This window comes from Coregonus clupeaformis, chromosome 40 (genome assembly GCF_020615455.1).
Source record: "Coregonus clupeaformis isolate EN_2021a chromosome 40, ASM2061545v1, whole genome shotgun sequence".
Classification (NCBI taxonomy): Eukaryota; Metazoa; Chordata; class Actinopteri; order Salmoniformes; family Salmonidae; genus Coregonus; species Coregonus clupeaformis.
The window spans coordinates 12117332-12128599 of record NC_059231.1 but is presented as its reverse complement, the minus strand read 5'-3'; the positions used below and the strand labels follow the sequence as shown (position 1 = coordinate 12128599).

General features: G+C 48.8%; 1 protein-coding gene across 1 annotated transcript in view; it reads right to left on the bottom strand.

The window, feature by feature from the left end:
* LOC121555041 (transmembrane protein 198-B) overlaps positions 1–11268 on the bottom strand; it is a 71195-nt gene that overhangs the window by 4546 nt on the left and 55381 nt on the right. The window contains exon 6 of the mRNA XM_041868815.2: positions 4909–5216. Within this exon, the coding sequence (XP_041724749.2) occupies positions 4909–5216 (308 nt within the window). The remainder of the gene's footprint in view (positions 1–4908; positions 5217–11268) is intronic.

The following is an 11268-nucleotide window of genomic DNA, read 5'->3' as shown; positions in this document are numbered from 1 at the left end:
GAGGACAGAGGAGCCTCTTAAAGAAGTTGTTACAGGTCTGTGAGAGCCAGAAATCTTGCTTGTTTGCAGGTGACCAAATACTTATTTTCCACCATAATTTGCAAATAAATTCATTAAAAATCCTACAATGTGATTTTCTGGATTTTTTTTCTCTCAATTTGTCTGTCATAGTTGACGTGTACCTATGATGAAAATTACAGGCCTCTCTCATCTTTTTAAGTGGGAGAACTTGCACAATTGGTGGCTGACTAAATACTTTTTTTCCCCACTGTATATGTATATATATATATATATATATATATTCACTATATAGGGCAGGGATTCTCAAGGAGACACTGCAGCAACTGCTGAGACACTGCACGGTGTCAGCGGGCAGATCTTTACTAATGACAACATATTAAACACATTTTGCCCTCTGTGGGATACGTTAAGAGGGTGTAATAGAATACAATACAATGTAATATTATTAATCTACAATTTATGTTCTTAACCCTGAGCATCATGGGCACTGTAATTCAAACACCCGCACCAGTAAAAAATATAATTTTTTCGAGCTGAAAGACGATGGCCAGAGCTTACCCATGATGTTGCACAACAATATAAGTCGATAAGTGATCGTTTTAGTCTAAGTATGATATACAGAGCCTTCAGAAAGTATTCACACCCCTTGACTTTTTTCACATTTTGTTGTGTTACAGCCTGAATTTAAAATGGATTACAATGAGATTTTGTGTCACTGATATAATAATATGCCATTTAGCAGACGCTTTTATCCAAAGCGACTTACAGTCATGCGTGCATACATTTTTGTGTATGGGTGGTCCCGGGGTTCGAACCCACTACCTTGGCGTTACAAGCGCCGTGCTCTACCAGCTGAGCTCAGAGGACCACAAGCATGAACATAGATGCTTGTGGTCCCCATAACGTCAAAGTGGAATATTGTTTGTAGAATATTTTTAAATTAATGACAAATTTAAAGCTGAAATGTCTTTAGTCAAAAGGTATACAACCCCATTGTTATGGCAAGCCTAAATAAGTTGATGAGTAAAAATGTGCGTAACAAATCACAGAAATGTTGCAATGACTCATTCCGTATTCAATAATAGTGGTTAACATGATTTCTGAATAACTACCCCATCTCTGTACCCCCACACAGACCAGGGAGGTTTTTCCATGCCTCCCAAAGAAGGAGAACGATTGTTAGATGTGTATAAAAACAAAAAAGCAGACATCAACAACATTGTAGTTACTCCACAATACTAAACTAAATAAAAGAGTGAAAAGAATGAAGCCTGTACATAATACAAATATTCCAAAACAAGCATCCTGTTTGCAAGAAGGCAAGTCCTGAATATGTCACAGAGTACCACTCTTCATATTTTTAAGCATGGTGGTGGCTGCATCATGTTATGGGTATGCTTGTCATCGGCAAGGACTAAATCAAATCACATTTATTTGTCACACAAATACAACAGGTGTAAACCTTACAGTGAAACGCTTACTTACAAGCCCTTAACCAACAATGCAGTTTTAAGAAAAATAACTGTTAAGTAAAAAATAGATAAGTAAAAAAATAACAAATAAAAAGAAATAACAAATAATTAAAGAGCAGCAGCAAAATAACAGTAGCGCGGCTATATACAGGGGGTACCGGTACAGAGTCAATGTGCGGGGGCACAGGTTAGTCGAGGTAATTTAGGTAATATGTACATGTAGGTAGAGTTAAAGTGACTATGCATAGATAATAAACAGAGACTGGCAGCAGAATAAAAGAGGGGGTGGGTGGGGGGGACAATGCAAATAGTCTGGGTAGCCATTTGATTAGCTGTTCAGGAGTCTTATGGTTTTGGGGTAGCAGCTGTTAAGAAGCCTTTTGGACCTAGACTTGGCGCTGTAGCATGGTGTACTGTGCCGTACGCACTACCCTCTGTAGTTCCTTGCGGTCGGAGGCCGAGCAGTTGCCATACCAGGCGGTGATGCAACCAGTCAGGATGCTCTCGATGGTGCAGCTGTATAACTTTTTGAGGATCTGAGGACCCATGCCAAATCTTTTCAGTCTCCTGAGAGGGAATAGGCTTTGTCGTGCCCTCTTCACGACTGTCTTGGTGTGTTTGGACCATGATAGTTTGTTGGTGATGTGGACACCAAGGAACTTGAAGCTCTCAACCTGCTCCACTACAGCCCCGTCGATGAGAATGGGGGCGTGCTCGGTCCTCCTTTTCCTGTAGTCCACAATCATCTCCTTTGTCTTGATCATGTTGAGGGAGAGGTTGTTATCCTGGCACCACATGGCCAGGTCTCTGACCTCCTCCCTATAGGCTGTCTCATCATTGTTGGTGATCAGGCCTACCACTATTGTGTCGTCGGCAAACTTAATGGTGGTGTTGGAGTCTTGCCTGGCCATGCAGTCATGGGTGAACAGGGAATACTGGCGCACACCCCTGAGGGGCCCCCTTGTTGAGGATCAGCGTGGCAGATGTGTTGTTACCTACCCTACCACCTGGGGGCGGCCTGTCAGGAATTCCAGGATCCAGTTGCAGAGGGAGGTGTTTAGTCCCAGGGTCCTTAGCTTAGTGATGAGCTTTGAGGGCACTATGGTGTTGAACGCTGAGCTGTAGTCAATGAATTGCATTGTGTGGAGTGCAATAGAGATTGCATCATCTGTGGATCTGTTGGGGCGGTATGCAAAGTTGGTCAGCGCATGCTCGGAGTACACATCCTGGTAATCCGTCTGGCCCTGCGGCCTAGTGAATGTTGACCTGTTTAAACAGTCGTCCGGAACACCTGATGCTCTCACGCATGCTTCAGTGTTGCTTGCCTCAGGCGAGCATAGAAGTAATTTTGCCTGTCTGGTAGGCTTGTGTCACTGGGCAGCTTGTAGTCTGTAATAGTTTGCAAGCCCTGTCAGATCCGACGAGCGTCGGAGCCGGTGTAGTACGATTAAATCTTAGTCCTGTATTGACTCTTTGCCTGTTTGATGGTTTGTCGGAGGGCATAGCGGGATTTCTTATAAGCGTCCGGGTTAGAGTCCCGCTCCTTGAAAGCGGCAGCTCTACCCTTTAGCTCAGTGCGGATGTTGCCTGTAATCCATGGTTTCTGGTTGGGGTATGTACGGTCACTCTGGGGGACGACGTCATCGATGTACTTATTGATGAAGCCAGTGACTGATGTGGTGTACTCCTCAATGCCATCAGAAGAATCCCAGAACATATTCCAGTCTGTGCTAGCAAAACAGTCCTGTATCTTAGCATCTGCGCCATCTGACCACTTCTTTATTGACGAGTCACTGGTGCTTCCTGCTTGTAAGCAGGAATCAGGAGAATAGAATTATGGTCAGATTCGCCAAATGGAGGGCGAGGGAGAGCTTTGTACGCGTCTCTGTGTGTGGAGTAAAGGTGGTCTAGAGTTTTTTTTCCCCTCTGGTTGCACATTTAACATGCTGGTAGAAATTAGGTAAAACGGATTTAAGTTTCCCTGCATTAAAGTCCCCGGCCACTAGGAACGGCGCCTCTGGATGAGCGTTTTCCCATTTGCTTATGGCCTTATACAGGTCATTGAGTGCGGTCTTAGTGCCAGCATCGGTTTGTGGTGGCAAGGGACTAGGGAGTGTTATTAGAATGAAAAGAATCAGAATACAGCTATAAGCACAGGCAGAATCCTAGAGGAAAACCTGGTTCAGTCTGCTTTCTACAGACACTGGGAGACAAATTCACCTTTCAGCAGGACAATAACCTAAAACACAAGGCCAAATCTACACTGGAGTTGCTTACCAAGACGACATTGAATGTTCCTGAGTGGCCTAGTTACAGTTTGGACTTAAATCGGCTTGAAAATTGATGGCAAGACTTGAAAATGGCTGTCTAGCAATGATCAACAATCAACTTGACAGAGTTTGAATAATTATTTAAAGACTAAATGGGCAAATATTGTACAATCCAGGTGTGGAAAGCTCTTCGAGACTTACCCAAAAAGACTCTCAGCTGTAAACGCCGCCAAAGGTGCTTCTACAAAGTATTGACTCAGGGGTGTGAATACTTATGTAAATTTGATATTTTTTGTATTTCATTTTCAATAAACTTGGATAAAAAATTAAACATGTTTTCACTTTGTCATTATGGGGTATTGTGTGTAGATGGGTGATATTTTATTTTATCCATTTTGAATTCAGGCTGTAACACAACAACATGTGGAATAAATCAAGGGGTATGAATACTTTCTGAATCCACTGTATCTGAGCTTGAAGTGACAAATCCGAACTGCCCACTTCGTTCAAATCCCGGTGAATGCGGTTTCCTTTTCCTATGATGAGACATACAAATTCATTTCAGCCTACGTTTAGTTTCAGGGCTGGGTTTTATTTGAATGTTGCCACCCACCAGCATGGCATTGTTTATTAGTCAGAGAAACAGCTGCAAAGTTATTCCTCTTGGTGACAGGAGATGAGCCAAACAGCCCTGTGTCCGCCTGGCCGCCTGAGACATGGAGGAAATTAAAATAGGGGGTGAAAATGTATGTGTTTGCACCTCTACTTATTGTTTTACTACACAATTATCATAATATATTGGAGAATTTGTCCATTTTCACTTGTCTTTTTAGCTAGTCTGTATTAAAAATATATCTGGCCATTTCATAAATGGTATAATTTCATGATATGATAGCATTTTGAAAACCCGCTCCCCCTGTCACGCAAAAGATGAATGTTTTTGACCACTAAAGTTTGGCTTCACTACAGTGCCTTGCAAAAGTATTCAGACCCCTTGGATTTCTTCACATTTTATTGTGTTACAAAGTGGAGATAACAATAGATGGTGAAGTCTTAGATAGGCCAGTGGTTTCCATCTGTGAAGTCTTAGATAGGTCCGTGGGACGCAGCCATATTCACTGACAGATAAGAAAATATGGTCTTACAGGCGACAGCACGTCCCCATCGAAGCGTCGGATGGGGTTTGGTTTCCTGTGGTAGGTGATAGGCTCAGGGAGGAGGGCCTTGTTGGTGGTGTTGGTGTTGGTGGTGGTGGTGGTGGTGGTAGGAGGAGGGTAGGTAGGTGGAGGAGGGTGGTGGTACTGTTGCTGCTGGAGGTGCCCCGGCTGCTTCTGCTGCTGCTGTTGCTTCGGTCTCTTCTTCTTCCTCTTCTTCTTCACGTCTTTCTGCATCCTCTCTTCCTTCTGGTGGATCCTCATCAACTGGACCCTCCGCTGCTGGCGACTGAGAACCACTGGAGAGGGAGAAGAGAGGGAGGAGGTGAGGGGGAGAGGGGGAGGGAGAGGGAAGAGGAGAGGGGGAGGGAGAGGGAGGAGGTAAGGGGGAGAGGGCAGAGAGGGAGAAGGTGAGGGGGAGGGAGCAGAGAGGGAGGAGGTGAGGGGGAGAGAGCAGAGATGGAGGAGGTGAGGGGGAGGGAGAGGGAGGAGGTAAGGGGAGAGGGCAGAGAGGGAGAAGGTGAGGGGAGGGAGAAGAGAGGGAGGAGGTGAGGGGGAGAGAGCAGAGATGGAGGAGGTGAGGGGGAGGGAGCAGAGAGGGAGGAGGGAGCAGAGGGGGGGAGGATGTGAGGGGGAGGGAGAAGAGAGGGAGGAGGTGAGGGGGAGGGAGCAGAGAGGGAGGAGGTGAGGGGGAGGGAGCAGAGAGGGAGGAGGTGAGGGGAAGGGAGCAGAGAGGGAGAAGGTGAGGGGAGGGAGCAGAGAGGGAGGAGGTGAGGGGGAGGGAGCAGAGAGGGAGGAGGTGAGGGGGAGGGAGCAGAGAGGGAGGAGGTGAGGGGGAGGGAGCAGAGAGGGAGGAGGTGAGGGGAAGGGAGCAGAGAGGGAGGAGGTGAGGGGGAGGGAGCAGAGAGGGAGGAGGTGAGGGGGAGGGAGCAGGAGAAGAAGAGAGAGGAAGAGGGGGAGGGAAAGAGAGAATGAGAGTGGAGAGGGGGAGACAGCGTGAGGGAGAGATGTAGAGAAAGAGGGAGGGAGAGACAGTAGGATAGGATGAGAATGAGAGAAAGAGAGAGAGGCAGAGAAAAATGAGGGAGAGGAGGAGGAGAGAGAAAGAGTCTGCTCAAAACATTGTCATCCAACAAAAAGCACAGAATCTCATTCATTCATACAACTCCACCAGGCATGATGTCCGGGGATTTTGAAAATGACGATACATTGTGCTTCCACAAAAACAATGTGTTGACACACTCACCCATGCAGGCAGCATAGGACTAATAATATTGTTCCCTGTTCATTATCAGCAGCAGGACTAATAATACTGTTCCCTGTTCATTATCAGCAGCAGGACTAATAATACTGTTCCCTGTTCATTATCAGCAGCAGGACTAATAATACTGTTCCCTGTTCATTATCAGCAGCAGGACTAATAATACTGTTCCCTGTTCATTATCAGCAGCAGGACTAATAATACTGATTCCTGTTCATTATCAGCAGCAGGACTAATAATACTGTTCCCTGTTCATTATCAGCAGCAGGACTAATAATACTGTTCCCTGTTCATTATCAGCAGCAGGACTAATAATACTGTTCCCTGTTCATTATCAGCAGCAGGACTAATAATACTGTTCCCTGTTCATTATCAGCAGCAGGACTAATAATACTGTTCCCTGTTCATTAACAGCAGCAGGACTAATAATACTGTTCCCTGTTCATTATCAGCAGCAGGACTAATAATACTGTTCCCTGTTCATTATCAGCAGCAGGACTAATAATACTGTTCCCTGTTCTTTATCAGACGCAGGACTAATAATACTGTTCCCTGTTCATTATCAGCAGCAGGACTAATAATACTGTTCCCTGTTCATTATCAGCAGCAGGACTAATAATACTGTTCCCTGTTCATTATCAGCAGCAGGACTAATAATACTGTTCCCTGTTCATTAACAGCAGCAGGACTAATAATACTGTTCCCTGTTCATTATCAGCAGCAGGACTAATAATACTGTTCCCTGTTTATTATCAGCAGCAGGACTAATAATACAGTTCCCTGTTCATTAACAGCAGCAGGACTAATAATACTGTTCCCTGTTCATTATCAGCAGCAGGACTAATAATACTGTTCCCTGTTCATTATCAGCAGCAGGACTAATAATACTGGTCTCTGTTCATTATCAGCAGCATGACTAATAATACTGTTCCCTGTTCATTATCAGCAGCAGGACTAATAATACTGTTCCCTGGTCATTATCAGCAGCAGGACTAATAATACTGTTCCCTGTTCATTATCAGCAGCAGGACTAATAATACTGTTCCCTGTTCATTATCAGCAGCAGGACTAATAATACTGTTCCCTGTTCATTATCAGCAGCAGGACTAATAATACTGTTCCCTGTTCATTATCAGCAGCAGGACTAATAATACTGTTCCCTGTTCATTATCAGCAGCAGGACTAATAATACTGTTCCCTGTTCATTATCAGCAGCAGGACTAATAATACTGTTCCCTGTTCATTATCAGCATCAGCAGGACTAATAATACTGTTCCCTGTTCATTATCAGCAGCAGGACTAATAATACTGTTCCCTGTTCATTAACAGCAGCAGGACTAATAATACTGTTCCCTGTTCATTATCAGCAGCAGGACTAATAATACTGTTCCCTGTTCATTAACAGCAGCAGGACTAATAATACTGTTCCCTGTTCATTATCAGCAGCAGGACTAATAATACTGTTCCCTGTTCATTATCAGCATCATCAGGACTAATAATACTGTTCCCTGTTCATTATCAGCAGCAGGACTAATAATACTGTTCCCTGTTCATTAACAGCAGCAGGACTAATAATACTGTTCCCTGTTCATTATCAGCAGCAGGACTAATAATACTGTTCCCTGTTCATTATCAGCAGCAGGACTAATAATACTGTTCCCTGTTCATTGTCAGCAGCAGGACTAATAATACTGTTCCCTGTTCATTATCAGCAGCAGGACTAATAATACTGTTCCCTGTTCATTATCAGCAGCAGGACTAATAATACTGTTCCCTGTTCATTAACAGCAGCAGGACTAATAATACTGTTCCCTGTTCATTATCAGCAGCAGGACTAATAATACTGTTCCCTGTTCATTAGCAGCAGCAGGACTAATAATACTGTTCCCTGTTCATTATCAGCAGCAGGACTAATAATACTGTTCCCTGGTCATTATCAGCAGCAGGACTAATAATACTGTTCCCTGTTCATTATCAGCAGCAGGACTAATAATACTGTTCCCTGTTCATTATCAGCAGCAGGACTAATAATACTGTTCCCTGTTCATTAACAGCAGCAGGACTAATAATACTGTTCCCTGGTCATTATCAGCAGCAGGACTAATAATACTGTTCCCTGTTCATTATCAGCAGCAGGACTAATAATACTGTTCCCTGTTCATTATCAGCAGCAGGACTAATAATACTGTTCCCTGTTCATTATCAGCAGCAGGACTAATAATACTGTTCCCTGTTCATTATCAGCAGCAGGACTAATAATACTGTTCCCTGTTCATTATCAGCAGCAGGACTTATAATACTGTTCCCTGTTCATTATCAGCAGCAGGATTAATTGTGTAATTTCTAGACAGCACCTGGAAACCGCCAGCCAGAGAGGTAGAAGCACCATCTGGGCACCGCCAGCCAGAGAGGTAGAAGCACCATCTGTCAGTATATCCACTTAATGGATGTCCCCTCTCGCCCTTCCTTGCCTCTCTCTCTGCCTCCCCCCCACTAACCCTCCTCTCTGCCTCCCCCACTAACCCTCCTCTCTGCCCACCCCACTAACCCTCCTCTCTGCCCCCCCCACTAACCCTCCTCTCTGCCCCCCCCACTAACCCTCCTCTCTGCCTCCCACCCCACTAACCCTCCTCTCTGCCCCCCACACCACTAACCCTCCTCTCTGCCCCCCACTCCACTAACCCTCCTCTCTGCCTCCCACCCCACTAACCCTCCTCTCTGCCCCCCCCACTAACCCTCCTCTCTGCCCCCCCCACTAACCCTCCTCTCTGCCCCCCCCCACTAACCCTCCTCTCTGCCTCCCCCCCACTAACCCTCCTCTCTGCCCCCCCACTAACCCTCCTCTGCTCCCCCCCACTAACCCTCCTCTCTGCCCCCCACTAACCCTCCTCTCTGCCCCCCCACTAACCCTCCTCTCTGCCCCCCCACTAACCCTCCTCTCTGCCCCCCCACTAACCCTCCTCTCTGCCCCCCACTAACCCTCCTCTCTGCCCCCCACTAACCCTCCTCTCTGCCCCCCACCCCACTAACCCTCCTCTCTGCCTCCCACCCCACTAACCCTCCTCTCTGCCCACCCCACTAACCCTCCTCTCTGCCCCCCCACTAACCCTCCTCTCTGCCCCCCACTAACCCTCCTCTCTGCCCCCCCACTAACCCTCCTCTCTGCCTCCCACCCCACTAACCCTCCTCTCTGCCCCCCACTAACCCTCCTCTCTGCCGCCCCCACTAACCCTCCTCTGCCTCCCCCCACTAACCCTCCTCTGCCCCCCACTAACCCTCCTCTCTGCCCCCCCACTAACCCTCCTCTCTGCCCCCCCACTAACCCTCCTCTCTGCCCCCCCCACTAACCCTCCTCTCTGCCTCCCCCACTAACCCTCCTCTCTGCCTCCCCCCCCACTAACCCTCCTCTCTGCCCCCCCCCCACTAACCCTCCTCTCTGCCCCCCCCACTAACCCTCCTCTCTGCCCCCACTAACCCTCCTCTCTGCCCCCCCACTAACCCTCCTCTCTGCCCCCACACCACTAACCCTCCTCTCTGCCCCCCCACTAACCCTCCTCTCTGCCCCCCACTAACCCTCCTCTCTGCCTCCCACACCACTAACCCTCCTCTCTGCCCCCCACTAACCCTCCTCTCTGCCCCCCCACTAACCCTCCTCTCTGCCCCCCCCACTAACCCTCCTCTCTGCCTCCCACACCACTAACCCTCCTCTCTGCCTCCCCCCACTAACCCTCCTCTCTGCCCCCACATCACTAACCCTCCTCTCTGCCCCCCACACTAACCCTCCTCTCTGCCCCCCCACTAACCCTCCTCTCTGCCCCCCACTAACCCTCCTCTCTGTCCCCCCCACTAACCCTCTCTCTGCCTCTCACCCCACTAACCCTCCTCTCTGCCCCCCCCACTAACCCTCCTCTCTGCCTCCCCCCACTAACCCTCCTCTCTGCCTCCCACCCCACTAACCCTCCTCTCTGCCTCCCACCCCACTAACCCTCCTCCCACCCCACTAACCCTCCTCTCTGCCTCCCACCCCACTAACCCTCCTCTCTGCCCCCCACTAACCCTCCTCTCTGCCTCCCACACCACTAACCCTCCTCTCTGCCCCCCACTAACCCTCCTCTCTGCCTCCCCCCACTAACCTCCTCTCTGCCTCCCCCCCACTAACCCTCCTCTCTGCCTCCCACCCCACTAACCCTCCTCTCTGCCTCCCACCCCACTAACCCTCCTCCCACCCCACTAACCCTCCTCTCTGCCTCCCACCCCACTAACCCTCCTCTCTGCCTCCCCCACTAACCCTCCTCTCTGCCTCCCCACTAACCCTCCTCTCTGCCCCCCACTAACCCTCCTCTCTGCCTCCCCCCACTAACCCTCCTCTCTGCCTCCCCCACTAACCCTCCTCTCTGCCCACCCCACTAACCCTCCTCTCTGCCCCCCCCCACTAACCCTCCTCTCTGCCCCCCCACTAACCCTCCTCTCTGCCTACCCCCCACTAACCCTCCTCTCTGCCCCACCCCACTAACCCTCCTCTCTGCCTCCCCCCACTAACCCTCCTCTCTGCCCACCCCACTAACCCTCCTCTCTGCCTCCCACCCCCACTAACCCTCCTCTCTGCCTCCCACCCCCCACTAACCCTCCTCTCTGCCTCCCACCCCACTAACCCTCCTGTCTGCATCTCGTTGCCTCTCTCTGCCCCCCCCACCGTCTCTCTTCCCCCTCACCGCCTCTTGGCCTCCTCGCTGCCTCCTCACCCCCCTCCCTTCACCCTCACCCCCTCTTGCCCTCCAATCCTCCCACCCACCCACTCCCTGCCCCCCCCCCCCCTCACCCTCTCACCCCTCTTCCTTTCCCCTGACACCCTTCAAGCCCAGCAGTCAAAAGCTTTTAACCCAGGGAGAGGGGGGAGTGGGGGGGACAGGAGGGGGTGGCACAAGCACCACATTACCAGGCCGTTACTATGACAACCACAACACCACATCCAAAGCTTCTTCGCCTCCCTTGCTTTTGATCACAAGCCATCACATGTTCACAGATTTATCGCATTAGATGTGTGACTTCTTGTTAAAGCATATATATATATATTTTTTTTGTTTTTTTGT